We start from the raw sequence: 20,078 nt of genomic DNA, 5'->3' as shown, positions 1-20,078 counted from the left end.
CTGAGTCTCCAGTTCAGTCTCTGGTATGTTGACTGAGAGGGTAGCCATTGAATAAGGTTTTTCTTCCATGAACCTTGCCAAAGGCATATCCCTGGGAGCTGGAAAGCATCCAGAGGTTTCTCTTTAAGTGGTCTCCTCTGAAATGTGTAGTTGCTCCCTGCCTTTGCTGAAACTGTTGCCTGGCAGAAAGCACACCTACAGCAGCATGGACTTTCTGACCAGCAAGTATTGAAGGGTGACGTGCCATCCAGGCGTAACAAAGGAGTCCCTTAAATCTGTGGCTGAGGAACGCCAAGTGGGAAAACACCTCCTGCCCTAACACTGGAACAGAGGACTGCCATGTTGCTACTTAAAAAGTGCTATGCCCCATAGGCACAATTTAGCCTGAAGGAACACAGTGGCAGTTAGCTGGCCCTTGCCATCTCTAGGCCATTGCTGTGCACAAGCAGGGGCATTGGTCTAGCAAGACCCTGCGTGAGCCATGCACAGCAAGGGAGGGCGCCCTCATGTAATTTTGCTATAGCAAAGTTTTTAGGGAGACTCTCCCTTCTTCATCTAGAAAGGCAAACATTTCCATTGCAAGCAGAAGCACGAGAAGGCCTGATCTGGCTGGAAATTTTTTGTCATGGCTCCTTCTCCCAGCTGCTTATTCCTCTGCTGGGAGCTGTCTGCACATTAAAGCAGTTGTTGGTTGCACACAGGTCATGTTTCCAAGCTTTGCTTTGCAGTCATAAGGGCTAGAAACTCTTCCCTCCCTCCCTGCTCTCCTTTCTTAATTAAAGCTCAGATTCTGATGTCATCACATGACTGGAGGAACAGGGCCCCCAGGCAAGCATTCATTGCTCTGTGTTGTCAGGGGGACTTTGATTTAGAAGCATAGTAGGTACTTTAGAGAATCCCATCCCTCTGCTATGCCGCAGCCTGGCCCTGCTCGCAGCTGCCTGTGTCAGACCTCAAGGCTTGCCTTTCAGGACTGGCTCTAGAGCAGGGTGGAGGCTTTCCCACGCTGCAGAAAAATCAGGACGGGGAGGCTCTCCGTCCTGTTGAAACACAGTCTTTAGAGAGTCAGGCAGCTGCGAGGAGTCTAGCAGAGGAGGGGGAGAAGCCAGCATCCTCCTGCAGCCTGCACTGCAGTTTGCTTCCACCCCAGGCAAGCTCAGGGAATGCAAATACTGCTGAGATCTGCCAGCTCCAGTTCTGCCTACCCTTTTCTCCTCGCTCTTTCTTCCCCCTCCCCATTGGCATTTCTCACCTTATAGGATTTATTTAACCAGAAAAATTTGCTCCCTGGTAAAGGGAACTTGGTTCCAGCTTCCTGTAAATGCCTCACTGTTAGTGGCTGTGTTGGGATGCAAGTCTGTGAAGAGCAATGTGAGATCAGGTCTGGCTGCCCAAGACACAGAGTGTCCAGGGCATGTTCAAGGTTTGATCATCAGCTAACAGTGTCCCTAGTGCACAGACCTAGCACAAGGCAGTTGGGCATTGCCTAAAAAGTGCCTCTACCCCATCCCCAAGGAGAAGCACTGGCTTCACATGCCCAGATACCTCTATAGGGGAAGTATGGCTGCACTGAGCTGCCTATGTGCTGTGTCAGCTCCTTCCGGCGTGCCCATGCCATAGCACATAGAACAACTGCTGGCTCTGTATGGGCATATTGGATCTCATGTTGCCTGGAGACGAGATCCCTGTGCAAAGGGCTGGCCCAAATCCTTTTCACTTGCCGCTCCAGGCAAGGCTGATTCCTAGATTTCTTCTCAGGACATGTGTCCTTGGGTCCTGTACTTGCATGTAGAAGGATAACATGGCAAAGCAGCCTGCATGGCTCTGACTGCCCCAGTGGGACACATCTTGTTCCATTTACAGAGGCTGGTGGGTGGCAAGCAGGAAAAAAGAGAGGGAAAAAAAAGCATACTTTTGGAACCCAGGGGAAACATTAGAGGGATCCAGAAATAGAACCTCCCCCCCCCATAACAGGTACAGTCATGCCATCTCCCAGTGCTTCTGGTGCCAGAACAAAATTACTCCATGCATCTAACAGGATGACTTTTTTTTTTTAATGTAACAGCTTCTCTGCTGAAATAAGCATCTGCCTGATCTAAAAGCAGAATTAATAATCTGCTCACAAAAAAAAAGAGTGAAGGCTTCTCCCTGGCTTGTTAGCCTTTAAAATATGCTCCCAAGCCACTGGACCGTAGTCTGCTAGTCTGATGAATTCAGAGATGAACGTGCAGTCACAGCTTGCTAAGGGAGCAGCCTTGGGAAGCCTTCTGGGAAAAGCCCTTTACATTTTATGCAGAGGGGAAAAGATCCCCCCACTAGGCAAGATCTCAGAGGCGGCTGTGCAGAAAGCTCCCTCCTAGCCCAAGAGAATGCAGATCTCCTTTCGAAGAGTTCAGTGACTAAAAATATTTGTCTATGTTGCTTCTGATTTATTGAGAGCATAGCTAAGATATTTCTCTGTATTCAGAATTTTTGTGCTTTGCCTTGTACTATGCAAAACTGCGCTAAAGTTCAGTTGATGAAGAGCTTACCCCGGTCAGCAGGCAGGGCAGCCAGTTACTAATATGCCTTACTAGTCACCTAGCTCATGTGCAAGCTTTTCTCGGTGCATCCTAACCGTGAGTGCCCTATCAGGACGTGAACTTAACAGCTAACGTTGCATCTGCAGCACTCCCTGAGGCGTGGGTGTGAGCAGCCGAGTTCAGATGAGGGTTTAGCCTTCCCGAAAGCTCTGCCAGACGTTACGTTTCAAGACTGCACCCGTTCGGAGTCTATCAAAGGCCGGCACCATTTATTCTTCCATTTGTCCTCTGTTCTCGAGAATATCAAAGAGAAGGAGCGTCCTTCTGTCAAGTCCTGCAGCTGCCCATGACGTGCTGAAGCCCTCGCCATCGGAACCCAAACGTAGCCAGAGCAGCTGCTCCCCCAGCCCAGACGAAGGCCAAGCTCCTTGTCTGTTCAGCCCTGCGGCTCCCAGGGCTAAACACTGTTCAGCTCAGGCCAAGTCATTCCCTGCCATCCCCCATGCCTGCCTTTATTCTGCTTATGCAAATGTATTAAAAGCTTTCCGTACGCGGGGAGATGCATTATGCAGGGGATATAGCAACACCGATCCCTGAGCTGCGTGAAGAATGAAGGCTGTGGGTAAACGAGAGCCTACGCGGTGGAACTACCCATCTCCTGAATGGCTTGTGTTTGCCAGGCTGCAGCGCTAGAGCTGGTGAGACAGGAATGTAAATTGTGGCTCTCTTGTAAAGTTGCATAAACTTGTATTAATGTCATTTTTAGATTAACATTTACATTGAAGGGAACACTGGAAGGCTTCATTGTTTACATGCACTATGGAAATTGATTTAAATTTTTGGTTTACACACATTTATTTACAAGGCATTTACTGATTACAAACCAATGTACATCACTCGTTTACATGCATAATGTAAACTATGGAGATTTTTTTTTTTTGCCATGCAATGCTGTGCAGTTTTCCATTGCTCATTCCACACCAAGGCAAGAACCTCCTTTCATCTCAGCTCCCTCGTCCTTCAACTGCTACGTTGCCTCTCCTAAAAAAGCCTTGCCTCTGACTAGAAAACATAAAAGTCGATGTCCCTTTTAAACTGATAGCGTGAAAGCCTAATAGGAAAACCTTGTCAGCAGAACTTCAGCATAACTAAAAAAGCCAAAACAAAGATTAAAAAGCCTAACAGAGCTTATCAATTTTTACCAGCGCAAAGCATCACCTTAGTGCTGTTTGAGAAGAACCTTCACAGTGCTGTTTTGGATGCTTCAGGCATCCAAATAACTGGAGTAGGACTGAAAACTCGCCAGGATATGTGTGAGAGAGGCACAGGGACTGTGCCCGTGTTGTACGGTTTGTCTCAATCGTTAGCACCCGGGTGCCAGCACCCGGCTGAGTTCAGAGCAAGCACGAGCGTTCCCACAGCACAGTTGCAATCACACTGCTTCATCCTGGCGGCACCTGCCTCGCCCAGCAGCGCTGGGGGAAAAAATAAGCTCTTTTTTCTTTATCCTAAGGTGCTAAAAGCTGAACCCAAGGGAAGTCAAAGCCGAACAGTAGGGAATTTTGAGATTTCAAAGTCTCAGAGTGAGCAGTAAGGCCAGCCAATCTTTTTTTTTTTTCTCCTTGACTGTTTCAAGGTCATCAGAACTATTTGCAGATTCAAGATAAATTGCATGAGCAAGTTCAAAAGCAAACAGCCAAATAAAATATGCTCAAAATCAAAATGTTTCATTTTTGATGTTTTTTTAAATGACGTTAGTTGGTCTTGTGTTTTGAGGTGATTTTTTATGCCCTAAAAATTGAGGAAATTATTGCTTTCACTAGGTTAAAAAACTAACAAACAAACAAACAAACAACAGAGCCTAAACATTTCACCGAACCCAAAATGAAATGTTTTGATTTTTTCATTTTACTGAAAAGTTGAACAAATATCCATTTAAGATCAAGCCTTTTTAATGTTATTTTTGTTCAATACAGCCAGTGAACCACAAAATCAATTATTTGTGCAGCTCTAGTGACCAGTAGATTAAATTCACTGCAATAGAGACACCGAAAGGAGTCAATGAGGAGTACAGAGAGATGGAAGAAAAAGAATGGGCTGAAAAATGGTGAGATCAACTCTAATAGACTGTATCTCTGCCAAAACTCAGCATGCAATTTCGCAATCACTGTAATGCAACTTCAGTCCACGTTGCCACTGAAAACAGTATTCTCACCAATCCCTTTCCTGCCTCCATCTGCATATTCCCAACTCTTTACTAGTATCTCACCACACAATGAATGAGATAGATTGGAGAAATGATATGGCAGAAAATTAACCTTTTTTCTTTTTGCTTCTTTCTGGCCAGCTGGATTTTCAGCCAGATCAGTTCCTCAGTAGTGTTAATCACAGGGTTACATGGAACACGCCTGGAAGGTCTGGCCAGGAAAGGCAAATCTTTTTTAGTAGAAGCAGCGAAAAACAGTCATAAAAGCTCAAGTTCACTAGCCAAACTGACCAAGTCCAATGCCTGCATTTAGGAGATGCATTCTGCTTCCATTTAACAATAATAAAAGCTTATAACGCTCCTAGCCAGATGACATGGGCAAGCAGCCTTATAAAGTCTGGTTCTGTCTGTGTAGGGCCTGCGGGAGCTGGGCATTGCTGGATACGCTAGAACAGCTGGACAGATTCTCAAGCAAATAAACTGGTGAATTTTCATTGAAGTCAACAGCTTCACATATTTATGTCAGGGAGAATCTGGCTCATTGTTTTTAATTTGTGGTGCCATAAAACTTTGAAAGTTTTGTGAGACAGTTTTGTGAGACAATATATATTTTTTCTTTTTTATTTTTTTTTCCTCTAAGGGAAAATTTAAGCAGCAGAAAAGCATATGCATTTCTAAGTCAACGGTAGCCCATTCTACGTGCACAGCAAAGATCCTCGCTTCATGATAATTCTTTTCCTCCTTCCAGAGGGAATGACATGTTTAGAGAGCACGTAGCCACTCAGATCTGTGGGTTTGTTATGACTAAATAAAAAACTCCAGTGATGCCAGAGCTTCATTTACTAGTGCAAATCCCTTTATGAGCACGCAGTTTAGTGTCCAGTCTGAATCAGAAATCACAGAAGTGTTGCTCAGGAGGGCCCATGGGGGTCCCTAATCCAGCCTCCCACTCGAAGCGGGACGATCTCCAGCTCTCGAGCGCATCGCCCGTGGCTTTGTCCAGCCGAGCCCTGAGAACCACCGAGGCTGGAGATCCGCCTCCCTTCTCTGGTAATCTGTTTCAGAGCTGCACCACCCTCCTGGGGAAGCAATTTTTTTGAAAAAAAAAAAAAATCTTCCCCCAGGCACCAATTTATGGCTCGCTCTTGTGCAGCCAGTTACTCAGTCTTTCCTGTCTCAGGAGCTGTAGTTCCTTTTTATATATCCAGGCACCCTACTGTAAATAGCATGCGTAAGAGGTCAGTTTTATCCTGTTACTCTAAGGGCAGCGGGGTGGAACACGACTGACTGGTTTGTTGTCACATCCCCCACTAATTTTTTCGTCCAGTGGTGCATTTCAACCAGATTTGGCAGAGGTCTCGGCAGTATTTTGTTTTTACCTTTTTCATGAAATTAGGTGGCCTGTAAACAATCCCACTGTGAGAGATGCCCCAAGGCGAAGGGACCTCCCTTTCACTCCCCCAAAACTCCACGTGGGAACTCGCCCTCCTGCTCTGTCCTGGACAGTCGGATTTCCCTGGTCCTACTGCCATTTGGGGAACTGGAAGAAATTCCCACACATGGAAAATCTACATCTCTCCTTATACGCTCCCCGTCCCCTTCCAGCCCCTTGTGATCACCCACTGCATACTGCTGTCGTCCCTTATGTCCAGATGTCTCACAGCATTTAATTAACTCTCCACGCAGTGACCTAGAGCAGACAAATGCTGTCATCTCCCTTTCACAAGGAGGGAAACCGAGGCACAGAAACATGAGCTCTCTCTCCCAAGGCCACATCATGAGCAAGTATACAGATAACAGTAACGTTTTCTCTCCGACAGTCTGCCTGTGAGCCCAGCTTTCCAAGGCGGCGTGTCCTGTCCCTGCATTGCTGTAGGAAACCTGGCAGTGGCTTGATATCAGCTCTGCTGGGCCCAGCCTGTCCACCCAGCTGGTCAAGACCATCTTACCACTTCCCTCTTTGCCTCCTACCTCACTTCTGTCACCAGACGACCACATCTCATTTTTCTGGAACTTGCTAAACCGAACAACACCATTAACTAAATACCCTTTTGTCAATGTTTCTGCTAGGATAGTTGTGTAGTGTATTCAAGGGTTAAGTCTACCGTTGCTTTCACTTTGCCTTATATATAAATGATCAGTTTTTGGGAGGAGGAAAAAGAAGAAGACCAACACAATGCTGTACTTCAAAAAGTGGACTGAAGCTGTTACCTACTGTGTTGTGGTAACAGGAGTGTTTTCTAGTCCAAACACTGCCCTAGTCCCAAAGTCAAGCCAAGCTGAGCTTCATCTGTTTTCCTGCCTTTGTGCAGTACCTCATACCTAAGGCTCTCATGATTAGGAACAACAACAGGGATAGTCATAATGAATATTCAGACATCCCACAAACCACTCTCAGCATGTGCCGTCATATCTACATTAGCATCAGAGTGCACAGATAATGATCAAAGCAGTGTTTTCCTGCCAGAGGCCCCCCTAAACCAGCCTTATTAGTGTGAATCGATGCTGATTAATGTGCCTCCTTAATGCAATTGTATCTACCCCTACTTTCCATGATTCAATATAAAATTCTCCCCTTCGCTTGCCTTCCTCCAAATATTGCATGCAATGTGCAAACCTTGACTGAAGATACCAGTGGTTCAGGAAAATCAGTGGTTCAAGATCTGGGAAAAAGAGGCCTAAAAGTCCTCAGAAGGAGAGAACGTGATCCGTTTAGTCTTTGGAGACTGTGACAGAGAACTGCCTTTCTATGCTAGGATGGCAGATCTGGATTTAGGTATCCTAAGGAAAAGTATTGACAGCTGTGCTGTTCTGTAGGAATTGTGCTTCTGCAGTACATAAAATAGCCTTGCTAACCAAAACAAGCTCTTGGTCTGCTGCTGACAAATATCTGGACTTCAGTTGTTTTAGTCTGGTGTTGTTTCGTTTTTAAAATCACCTGAAAAAAAATGAGAAAATCACTCATTTTGCCCTATGTTGCTGTGTAACACTGACAGTGGCTTTACCTCTGTGGGTTTTCAGTGTAAATGACATGGTTCTAATGTGCTGTGTCCATGTTCCTGCACAGCAAGACACTGGGGAAATCACCACTAACCAAGCGACAGTGTTCCAATTAGGGACGGGTGAGGTCCTTTCCCTGATTAGACATCCTCTCCAAATCCTTGGTCACCGTGGCTGATTTGAGTTCTGCTGCTATTGGAGAAGAGGTGCGGTTGGGGCAAGCCTTACTCACCAAAATCCCTAGTCCTCAAAGGAACAGCCTGACTAAGGGACAAACCAACCGACCAAAAAAAAGCCTAGGAAATAAGGAGTACCGAAAGAGAAGACTGTAAAGGAAATTCCCATGCTTCAAGGCAGCTATGTTCCTGAGGAAAGGAGTGAAGCCTTAGTGCAGAATATATGCATCTCCCAGCCTAGTGCAAAAAGCAATTGAGAGGCATCACTTGGGAGGAAAGAGACTTCTACACTGGAATTAAACAGTTGACAAAATCCCAACAGCTTTACAGATTCCTGAAATCAACTTAAGTAGCCCACAAAACAAGATTTCCCCACTGTGATTTTCAGTCAAGTGGTATGTTCTGGAAAGTGTGCGTGCTCAGAGTCTAATTTTTACCTGCTAATAGCGTCTATGGCTCCACTAACTCACTGCAGCTACAGTGATTTTGACACTGCTTATAAAATGCATGGGCCCAGTTTTAAAGTGACCGGCCTTGCAAATGAGGCCAGATATTAAAAACAAAGAGCCCTTCAACTTCTCCTCGCTGATGGCCCCATCTTCTCCGCTAAAGCTAGTAGAGCTTCCTCCTCCTCCTCAGCTGATCACAGTGGGAGCAGAAATCATTTCCAGAGTGTACATTTCCTAAATGCTCAAGTCCCAGCAGCTTGAACCATGACACGTGCAGCTGGATTTTCCAAAGCCCTCTGCTCTCTCCCTCAGACCAGAGCATGATATTTCACAGAATCACAGAATGGTTGAGGTTGGAAGGGACTTCTGGAGTTCATCTAGTCCAACCCCCCTACTCAAGCAGGGTCACTGAGAGCCCGTTGCCCAGGATTGTGTCCAGACGGCTTTTGAATATGTTCAAGGAAGGACACTCCACAACCTCTTCAGACAACCTGTCCCACTGCTCCTTCACCCTCACAGTAAAGAAATTTTTCCTCACGTTCAGGCAGAACTTCCTGTGTTTCAGTTTGTGCCTGCTGCCTCTTGTTCTGTTGCTGGGCACCGCTGAGAAGAGCCTGGCCCCATCAGACCCTCCCTTCAGATACTTCTATGCATTGATCAGGTCCCCCCTCAGTCTTCTCTTCTCCAGGCTGAACAGGCCCAGCTCCTTCAGCTGTTCCTCATAGGCGAGATGCTCCAGTTCCTTAATCATCTTAGTAACCCTTCACTAGAAACCCAAGAGACACCTCCCTAGATTCCCTTTTCAGTTTTCCCCCATCTCTGTGGATTCTCTGCCTCTCTTCTTCCTCTAGCCTCTGTCTCACCTCCAGTTTCCTCTGTGAATAATAACTTCTTTCGCATTGTCTCTGCTTGCCTCAAAGGCTCCTTCCCTGTGATGTTTCCCTCAAAATGTGACTATTTGCAAGACCCTTCTCTGATTACTCCCCATGCCCGTGAGACTGCAGGGGATGCAGGACACTGCTGCCCATTTTTGGGTGTGTTGGAAGAAGTAAGACACCGTGTCCTCCCCCTGCTAGAACTCCTTTGATAAGGGCCTTGGCAATATCTAGTAGAAACTGAGAAAAAAAGATCCCTTCCCTCTTCTGATGTATAAAGCTCAGATAGTCTTTTCTCAGCTTTTTAACCTTTTATGTGCTGCTAGTGATATATCACATAGGTATTATGTGTCCTGTCACCCTTCCCCTTACAGTTTCTTATCCAGCCTACCGCATGATCCGCTCTGCTGGACATGAGAACCTTCTCCTGTGCAGTCCTACCATGTGCAACATCTTCCTCGTCAGCTTCAGAGTGAGCTCTGTCCCTTCCAGTGTTCCTGCTGTCATTCACACCACATCTGAACAGATAACTTGTATCCCTTCATTCCATATATGACAGAGACCTTACTTATGTCTTTCATCCTGGAATATTTCATTAGATATTTAAAACTACAAAAGTCTTCTTTTTGAGGAGAGGATGTGTATGACAAGATCTAACATAGAATAAGTTTGGGTGTCATTGCAAGCATCCCCTCTGCAGATCAATGTTCCTGACTGGGAGGGTCTCTGCAAGCAAACTTTAACTGAGGTGTGGGGAAGGCGATGAGGCAACATGTATTCTCTGTTTTCAGTAGCACAGAAAGGAGTATCCAATAAAATGAACAGGTCGCAGTTTTCCAATAAGCAAAAGGAAAGAGTATGTTTTGCACAGTGCAATTATAGTATGCAACTCACTGGCACAGGAGAGTATGGAGACTCAAATTCTAAACTCGATCAAAAGGGAGTTAGAAAAATTCAAAATTGTCTGTTAATAACTGTTAAAAGCAGAACCTGATGTAGCTCCCCTGACCTGGGAGTGCCTAAACTCCTGATATTTTGAAGCTGGAAGGCTCCCACAAGAAAGATCACACTATTTGTTCCAAAAGGAGAAGCCTGAGATAGGCCTTCGGGTTCTTAGCACTCCCTTACAAACGCACAGGGAATTTGTTCCTCAACCCATAGTAGATAAAACTAGAAGTCACAGGCTTAATGTGCAACAGAAGAGATTTTAGCTCCTTTATGAAGGTGGGGACAGCATAGCCGTGGAATGGGTTGCCTGCGGTAGGTGTGAATTCTCTGTCACGGGAAGCCAGCCTTTCAGAAGAGGTTACCCACGAACCTCTGTCAAATGTGACACAGGTACAGCTGATCTTGCCTTGGGGAAGATGCAGGGATTAAATGACCTCTCAAGGTCCTTCCAGCCCCGTTTCTCCATGATTCTCAGTGACAGGATCCTGGGCTTGATGGATCTCTGGCCTGACCTGCAGTGACAGTTCTTAGATGTGTCTGAGCACATACATTGCATGTATTTCCCTCCCACTACAGCTCCCGTAGACCGTCACGGTGGCACTCGGGGCTGAATAACTCTTTAACAAAGGGCAGAGCTGCTGCTAGGGACACAGCATGGGAAAGAGATTTGCACTTTCAGCCGGAGTGTGTGCTGTCAGGCAGTGCAGCCAGGGAAGCTGGGGGTATACCAGGAAAAAAATCTATTAAAAATACTTGTTTTCTCTGCTCCTGTGTGCAGCAAAATCAGTGAGACGTCTTTCAAGGAAGTGTGGCAACATAATTTCTAGTTTTTGGGACTATATCTTCCCCTCTGGGCTGTTTTGAATGAAGAGGACAAGATGGGGCAGTGTCTCCAACCCTTTCTAATCTTACCTCACTCTGCAGGCTGGTGCAAGGGGAGGGGATGCTACACTCCCTGGAGGCCACATGATGAGCTCAACTCATTCTTCCTCCCCATACATAGATAATGTCTAGCATGCTGATACTACTCTGCAAGTGCTTTTGGCTTTCTGCCCAAGGGAAAACCATGTGCCTGCCCGCACATGGTTTTTCTGTTATCCCCCCCCAGTAGCAGTGTGTGTATCTGTATGCATATTTACAGCAGGCTATTCACTATCACTTTCCTACCTGCTAGTTTGTGTAGTTGTGTTCGCAAGTGTTTTTCAGAAACACAACAGGACTATATAATTATGTAAATGTGCACGTCTGTGAGTTTTGCAGTATCTTATGGTTGTAGCCCAAATCTCATAACACTTGCTGACTTATTCCTCTTCCCTCCAAAACACCTGTTGCTGTAGTAGGGGGCTCATATAAGCACGTCAGCTTTTCACATTCAAATAAAACAAGAAAAGTATGTTTCTAGGTATCACAGCTGCCAAGAAGAGCTTGAAACAGACAACAGCAAAGGCATCAAAACCTAGAAGGCAAAGAAAAATCCTAATTCTGCCTATTCTTTTTAGTTTTTTAATTGAGTGACTTTAAAATCAAGCTTATAGTTCTGGAAGCACGTCAGACTCGTACAAGGAGATAAACTGCAAAGGCCTGTGGTACGCAGTACACAGTGATGGTGCGTGCATAGCAGTGTGAGAACTAATGTACTGATGTGTGTCTCAACAACTGTATGTCTGTTCCTGTCTGCATGAACCTTAAGCCGTTGGAAGTGAATATGCATGCGTTTGGTATGGAGGATTGGTCTGCCTCGAGGTACAATCATTTTAGCAAACATGTCTGTGCACCTATCTAGCTAATCTGTCCCCACGTGAGAAGTACACTCCTGGCCCCTCTCTGTCTTGATTTTCGCTGTGCTTGTTGTTGTGTTTCCACAGTGTCTTCATCTTACTATCAGAGCATTACATCTGAGTCTTTGAAGCAACTTGCAATGCCAGCTGAGGGCACTGGAGACCCTAAGAAGCATTTGCAGGTGGAACAGGGACAATGACACGTCTCACAGACTACAAGTCTTGACTCTATGGGAACTAGTTGTATTCCCACCACTAAACAACCCATGCAAGCGAAGAGTGCTATAGAAAACCAGCATACCTGTATATTTTATATCTGGTTGTAAATCCTTGACGATGTCTTTCCACAAAGGATAAGTAGCTCCGTGAGTGGTGGAAAGGCCCCCTGTCTGAAATAAGCCAATCAAATTCCTTGGAGACATGTTGGTTGGCAGCAGCTGGGTCCTGGTGGGAGGGCTGTACTAGTATATGGTCCCATATAAACAGGAGGTAGAGGAACTCAACAAGCCTCCAGTTCATGCTTTTCTGTCTGCCTTTTTCCTCTCATTCTTGCTCCATTCTGTGGAGTCCTGTTGAAACAAAGAAGGAAGAGGAGGAAGGAAAGAAAAAGAGAGAGAGATGGAGGGGAGGGAGGAGAAGAGAGGAGGGAAAGAAAGTTTAAAAATTGGAATTACTTTGGTGTTTTGACAGCCCTCTTAGGGTGAAAATAGACGTGAAAAATCAAGTTTTAAAAGCCTTCAGTCTGTCTGTTTTAACAGCTTGGAGTATTTGTCAGTGTTTTATTCATGCACCTAAGTAATGCCTTTGACCTTCTAAGCATGTATCACCTTTGAAATAACCAGGTCCTGGCCTGAGATATCCTCACTCCAGCTTGTCCATCATTTCCCTCGTGAAGTTCTCCGCAATGCTGTAAAGATGAGCAAAGGCTGGGCGCAGAAGGTGGCCGCACCCTAGGCTACATTTACCTGTTTATTTTCCCTTTAATGTTGCGCCAGAGAAACGTGTCTTCTACTTTCATGTCTCTCTGATGATCTGTAATCTATACTCCATGCAACCTGAGCAATCTATAAAGAGCCAGCTTTTACTATAAAGTGTTGCCAAAAAAAGAAATAAAACAAAATAATTATCCAGGTTTTGGAGATGAGCATACACAGACGTATAGACAAACACACACATGCACACACACACACCCCTCCATGAAATTCTGCTGAACTTTAAAAGATAAAGATCACCCCAACCCACTTTCCTGCCTGGGTGTTTGGGATGTGTGTGTTTGGTGGGGGTCAGGTTCTGCTGCTATTTGGATTATGGTAGGACCTCAAGGCTCTTTTCAACATCAAGGCTCCACAGGGTGACACACTGAACGTGCACATTCAGCGGTGGGAGGTTTCCTAGGGAGCTTAAGGGGATGCTTCATGCCACCTGGTGCAGGGTACGGTCCTGCTTACACAGCAGGAGAATGGCTGCCCCACTGCACAGCCCCTCTGTCAAATCGGGGCTGCGGGCAGCCCTGGCATGAGCCATTTCCCCTCCTCAATGTGTTTAATGTCTAAATAGACAAGACATATGATGAGTGGGAAGGGAAACAGAGGGGTGAAATGCCTTGCCAAAGGTTACACAACGAGCCATCGATACAGCTGGAAGAGAGCCCTCATCTCCCGACTCCCTTTTCCAGTGTTTCAGCCATTAGATCATCCGCCTCCACAGTCACGCTGTTGGCGTGATGCCCCCTCTTCACGCGAAGCCTTGTGCTCCGTTGGTGGAAGGTGATCAGTTTGATTAGCCAGCACCCTGCTCCTGGTGTGGTGCCCTCGCCCTTCTGCTTCGTAGCAGCAAAGAGACTACAGCAGCTACCCAGCTTGCATTCCCTATTAATCACAGCTAAACATCTACATTGCCGTTGCTGGGAGTTGTCAATGCTGCTCTGTAAAAGCCGTCTCCGTAAGCAGGACATGTTCCTCCTCCTGCCCACCTCCTGTCCATCTGGCTGCCTTGCTGAGTTTCGGGGGGATGTGCCCGGGCAGGCAGAGCCATCTCCATCTTGAGGCTGCATCTCCTGCTCTGGCTGCACAAATCCAGCCAAAACCTGTCCTCAGGGCAGCCAATACCCACCTGCTTCTGGAGAATATAGCATAGAGAGACTGGAGCTGCTCTTTAAAGCAGGAGAAATTGGAATATGCAGTGCTCTGCTACGGTGAGATCTGGTTTCAGGCTTATTTTTCTACGTCTCCAAACAATCCTTCTGGTCGTGGATCTCACTCCACCACAGGCGCTCTGAAAGTCTGTAATTCCCAGGGGCAAAAGGGTCTCGCTAGGAGTGTAGGAGAGGCCACACTGAGGTGTGCTGGAGGTGCCATAAATATCTGCAGCACTGACTGTGAACGTTGAGCACTTGGCTAGTGTGAGGGGTATTGTACGGACCAGAGAGCATCAGCATCTGTGGACAGCGTGGACAGCTCTTCTGCTGCAGGAGGTTTCTCTGGGAGCATGGCAAAGGTGCAGCCCATGACAGCAAGCGTGCATGTCTTCTGTGCGGGCGTATCGAACCTGGGGGTGCAACAAGAACATGAGTGCCGAGTGTGTGTGCGCACTGGCATGTGTGGGAGTCTGCACGTGTGCACAGCATGTGTTTGTGGAGCTGCATCTAGCTCAGCGGCACTTGACAACACGGAGTTGTGTAAGTCTGGTTAAAAATGACAGTCAGCTGTGGCATTACATGAAAAATGGAAAAAAGTTAAGTATGGGAAAAGCAATGAAAGCAATGATTTTAGCTTTTTCTGCTGGGCACATAAAAACTCCTTTCTAATTACGGATAGAATATTATTGTTATTAAACCTAATAGTACCTGTAGATCTTGACTGAGGAGTTTTTTACTGTTTGGAGACATATTTAATATTAGCCTTCTCCACTGACTCCTACTTCAACCATGCATCAGATAGACAGTTTTCTACGCTTTAGTCTTTCACCTGTCAGAAAGAAATGATTCTACTCCACCTTGCCAAAACGGGGCTCGAGGAGTTTCTAGCCCCATGGTGAAGGGAATACAGTGCATTCCCGGGGGGCTACAATACAAATCTGCTTCCGCTCATAGCAATCATGAATCTGACGTGATTCCTGAGAAATGTTCTCAGCTTCATCCCACCCTCAGCATTTCCAGATTCCAGTTCAGAAATTCATTTCTCCTGGTCCTCTGTTTGGGCTGCTTCTCTGCCCTGCTGCTCCTAGTATACCTCCAGCATGCTCCCTCCACCGTAAACAGCTTCAGACTCAGCACATTCGCCATCAGATGGGTGTGCAGATTTGCTGCTGATAACGATCAGTTGTTCTGTTCACATCGTCCAAACTCGCTTGCTTGTCTGTTCATTAAGCCCTTCCATAACTACTTCTTTTATCGGTCAGCCTGGATCAGTTTTACTTTAAACATTTCACTCTCTATTGAATTTCTATTGCAAAGAGAGAACGGGAGCTTTTACGTACCAAACTGGACTGACAGCTCATCTCCAGTTGCCAGTACTGGGCAAGTGTGAACTGAAATACTAGAAGAGTGAAATGAAGTGGATTTCAGAGAAATCCCCGCTCTGCCATCTCACATGTGAGCATCATACATTGGGGAAACTTCAGCTTACAAAAGAGAGGGGATATTCACTAATTTCCCCTCCCCTCCACTTTATCCTCCCTCCCTTTCTTTTTAGGTCAAGGCTAGAGTCAGGATGAATAGAGTTGTGATGGCTCTTAATTGGGCGTTAAAATATTGGGAGAGCATTTCTTGAGATAACTGGGAGAAGTAGACACAGCTCCGGTCTGGAGTCTGGCTGGAAGTATCAGTGCTGAGAACAGGGAATGGTGCCTGAGGCAACGGAGGATGGCAGAACACAACTTGGTCTAGACAACTATCACACAACCAAGTTTAATTTTTTAGTAGCATCTTCCCCCTCCCCCCGCCCCCATCTCTGCTGTAGAAATGTTGTTTCACATTAAATATTAATGCATACCACAGGGCTGGTCCCGTGCAAGCCATAAAGCTTACTGAAAGTGGTATTATTTTGTGTCTGAGGCAATATTGTGAGGTCTATTCAATCTAACTGCTAACAAGTTTTGAGTCTGAAATTAATTTGGGGCTCCACTGATGTAAGACACGTCCTGGGGATTTTGCCCAGGGGACAGGGCAAAAGGAGGCAGGAAGGGGATGTCTCCATGTACACAGCCCTTGGGTAGGAGATCCAAGCCTAACTGTAAGTTATATCCAGTACAAAAGCAATCTCCACAGTAACAGATAACTGGAGAGGGGGGTAGCAGATACACTCAGATACACTGGGTTTTGATTCAAGAATCCAAAAATTCTGTACATTTCTGACCCAGACACCTTCTATGATCTTGGGCTATGTGCTTACATGCTTTTTTGCCTTACTTTCTAATTGTCAGCTTGGAGATACAGTAGTATTTATGTGTGACCGAGTTGACTGTGAACTCGTCGGAGAAGTCATCTTCTGTGTGTTGCACTTAGCGAAATGTAGTCCTGCTGCACGTTTGGCTCACGAGGCATTCCTGTCCTAACAGCAGAGAACGATAACCTCTCAAGGAGTCCGCAAGCTTTGTTTGTAGCGTGGCAGTTAGAAAGAATTCAAGCTCCGCAGCCCGTTTCCACTCAGAAACATTACACAGTTATGCAGTGATCTGGGTCCTTCTGGTTCATGTCAATAAACACGATCATGCGGGTGACACCTCTGTTAATAAATGTGATTGGTGAGTGAGGCAGGACATAGGCTAGAGTTCAGGGTAAATAAGAACTGCAAGAAAAACACGTTAGACGTGCTGATTCTTTGTCACAGTACAGTCACTTTCTAGCATTGCCCATCGTGAAGGTACATCCCTCAGTGCAAATGTATATTTCCTTTACAGTCCCTCTTACTTTGTTAGGTGGTTTAATATGGCCTTATTCTAATCTGAATTCAGCCTGGAGCATTTAATGTTGCTTGTCTTACGAGTCTTTCTTCAGGATTCTTGAAGGAAAAATAGGCAGGTACTTTCTGTAAAGTGCAAGTTGTATTTGAATGTACACTTAATTTCATTGTGATTGATATCTATGTGTTAATTATATTCTATTTTAGGCGATACCTTTGCTGTCACAAGACAGCACCTTTTATCCAAGGAGTTCAAATTGAATTAGAGACATTAATTAAAGCTCTCAGCATTCTAGTAAGGCAGGCAAGTGCTGTTATTTCTGTTGTTTCTTGAAAGAAAAAGAACAGAATAAAGTTGGGACTCTACTTAGCCACTTAAAAGATAATTTTTATACAGTAAGAAAGCTAAGAATGATGGATTTTGCACAAATTGATATTGCCAGCTCTGTTTCCTATCGGGGAAGCTGGGTAGCCCTACCTCACTGCTATAAATGGGAAGGCAGAACGCAGAAGCTCTGACTCTCCATTGCTTGCTCTAAACACTACACTTCTCCTCCGCCTCCTGGGATTTTAAACCTTTCTTCTAACCTCTGTACCTTTCATTTATCCTGTCTGTTAGATTCAAATTGATCTTGCACACATTCCTTCTGTTTTCTCATGCTCATTGTTGTAAACTATTTCCATCAGAAATGCAGACTCGGGAAAGAGAAATTACTGAACGCATTATTTGCCGTAAAGAAATAAGTCCCCTATCTCCTTAAGCTTCATGCACCAATAATTCTTTCTTGTGTCCCACATTTGATTCTTGGCAGGTTGAGAAAGGTTTCTGCCTGCTGCCATTTACCAGAGGGAAGAGGCTAACAATTGCTATTTGTATCTGAAACACTTCTGTTCTGCAGCAACTTCACACACTGCTTTAGGATGCTGATAAATTAGTAAAAGACTGAAGTGTCAAGGGAGAGATGAAACAGCTTATGTTAGTTTAGAGCGTGACCCTGCAAAGTGACAAACGTCTGACCTCATTTCTGCAAACAGCTTAAGCGTATGCTTAATTTTAAGCATGGGAGATATTCTCTTAGATTTTGTTCAACCATTTCTGCTTTAAGTTAACTGTACACTTACATTCCTGCTAGACAGGTGATTACTGTGCTACACTCTCAGGATTTAACTCCTTGTAAGTTGCTGGGTGCAACAAGAACAGCATCATTTATGCTCTGCACCTAATTCAGGGATGGCTTATGAAATTGCTGGGACACAGATACTGCTCGTGAAGCCGTCTTGGATGTCCTTTGGAAATTTTGGCCAGCGAACCAGTCAATCCGGAGACATCTACATGTGCATGCTGGAGCCAGGGGAAAAGGGAGAATGGATGGAAAGGGATGGAGAAGATGATAAACCCAGCTGAGTCTATCAGGATTCACTGGGTCACGTGAAGTTCTGGGGGTAAACTCAGCCCCTAGAAATGCAGAATTTAGCCATTTCTGTCCTAGATCAAACTACAAAGGCTCGTATCTGATTGAAGTGAGAGATGGAACAGCAATCCAGCATTTGCTTTGACTTTCTGGATGACTTTGGCATGCAACATGACAAAATCCTAAATGGTTGCAGAGCTATTTCTCTCTGGAAGTGAGACTTCTTCATCTCAGGCAGCAGTGGGTGAACAACTCTCCAAACCTCGGCGATTCTGCTCTGATCATTGTCTAAATTTCCACTTTTTCTTTATCTGCTTTAATTTGAAATATGCGTGAACAGTTAAACCTGAGGGATCTTCATCAGCTGAAACATTTTGAGGGAGAAAAGGTGAGGAGGGGAGATGAGAAATGCCTCTCCAAAAATACCAACACAGTTCATACATTCATATCATTTTTGCCAAATTGTTCATGCTGAGAAAATAATAATTGGGAGAAGTCAATGTTTTGGTTTTGAGAGCTCCAAGGGGAAACATTTCCAAATTTCCATTTGAAATTACTTGGGGCTTTTTGCTTTTGAATGGCCCTTCCAGCCTCTTAAAAGAGAACAGAGATAAAAATATTTCATTTGACCTCAAATGACTTTGAGGAAAAAAAGGTTTTTCTTTCCAGCTAGTCAACACTTTGCTTACAACTTGTCAGAATATTCAGTGAACCAAAAGCACACTATGAATCCTTCGTTATTAATGCAGTTCAACCAGCAGCCTAAAGGGAGCAGGTTTTGTGCAAGAATCCTAATTGCTACCTGCCTATAGCGAGGTGAGAATCACATTGGTAACAACTAGGTAGCTGATTTCAGCTCATTTGTCCCTGCACTCCAGCTAATTACAAACCACCGGTGTTATTACAGTGAGGATCAGAGGCAGAGGCAGCTCAAAACCGAAAAACTGTGGCAAGCAAGCAGCTTCTACCAAGTCACAACATCAACTGCTTTGGACAGTGTGAGCAGAGGGAATTAAACACTATCAGTTCTTGTCATAAATCTGCCCCTGTTCTTTACTGGCCAAGGTGCCAAAACCATCAGTCAGAAATCCAGGATCCACAGACACTAGGTTCAGGTCTCTGCTTAGAAAGGGGATCCATCTGCCAATGCTCAGTAGATTTGAAACCGAATTGATAGGATCTACTGCATGCACATCCAGATGTGTGATGAGGAACCACATTCTGAACACAGTCCTGCTAAATCTGGGACTGAACAGTATCGTGCTAGGTGCTGTACAAACAGAAACTGAAAAGGCGGTCCATGCCCCCAAAAGCTTACAATCTAATTAGAAGACCAAGGACACCAGATGGCCAGGGACAGATGGGGGAATGCAAGGGAACAGTGAGATAATACCGCTCAGCGGGCCGAGCAGCGGTGTCAGCACACCAGCAGCCCTTCTTTGGCAACATTTTCATAGCTATTGTCATAAATGAGAGTTATAAATAGGGAGGCTGGATAATGAGCTAGCTTTGTAGATGTTTGTGAGGAACTCCTCTCGTTTGTAAAGTGGCAGAGATAGAATTAATATAGATGATAATAATAATGATAAATTGCGCTTTTCTGAGCTGCTTATGAAAAAAAAAATATGATGGGTGGTGAGCACTGATTTCTATTAAACATCGCCCTGAACTTGAAATTATTCCTGCTCTTATTAAATTATTGTCCAAGCTAGACCACTTGCCCATAATTTCATTCTAAGTTACACCCAAATGCAGCTCTGTCTTCTGTCTTCCTCAGTATTCATACATCTCATATCCAAGTCCAGTAATCT

The 20,078-nt window shown here is 45.2% G+C and overlaps 1 protein-coding gene across 2 annotated transcripts in view; it reads right to left on the bottom strand.

Annotated features, from left to right (window-relative positions):
• The window catches only part of BRINP1 (BMP/retinoic acid inducible neural specific 1), a 90,265-nt gene that overhangs the window by 49,402 nt on the left and 20,785 nt on the right, over nt 1–20,078 (bottom strand). The window contains exons 1-2 of one of the 2 annotated variants that reach the window (XM_068914917.1): nt 14,067–14,501; nt 12,256–12,523 (exon numbers count right to left, since the gene is read on the bottom strand). In XM_068914917.1, coding sequence (XP_068771018.1) covers nt 12,256–12,473 — 218 coding nt within the window. In that variant the 5' untranslated portion in view covers nt 12,474–12,523; nt 14,067–14,501. Of the gene's footprint in view, nt 1–12,255; nt 12,524–14,066; nt 14,502–20,078 lie in introns of those variants that run through there. The other variant, XM_068914916.1, reaches the window with a different exon arrangement.

This window comes from Struthio camelus, chromosome 20 (assembly GCF_040807025.1).
Source record: "Struthio camelus isolate bStrCam1 chromosome 20, bStrCam1.hap1, whole genome shotgun sequence".
In the NCBI taxonomy this organism is placed as follows: Eukaryota; Metazoa; Chordata; class Aves; order Struthioniformes; family Struthionidae; genus Struthio; species Struthio camelus.
The sequence above is the reverse complement of the archived record's forward strand: the minus strand, read 5'-3'. Positions and strand labels throughout refer to the sequence as shown.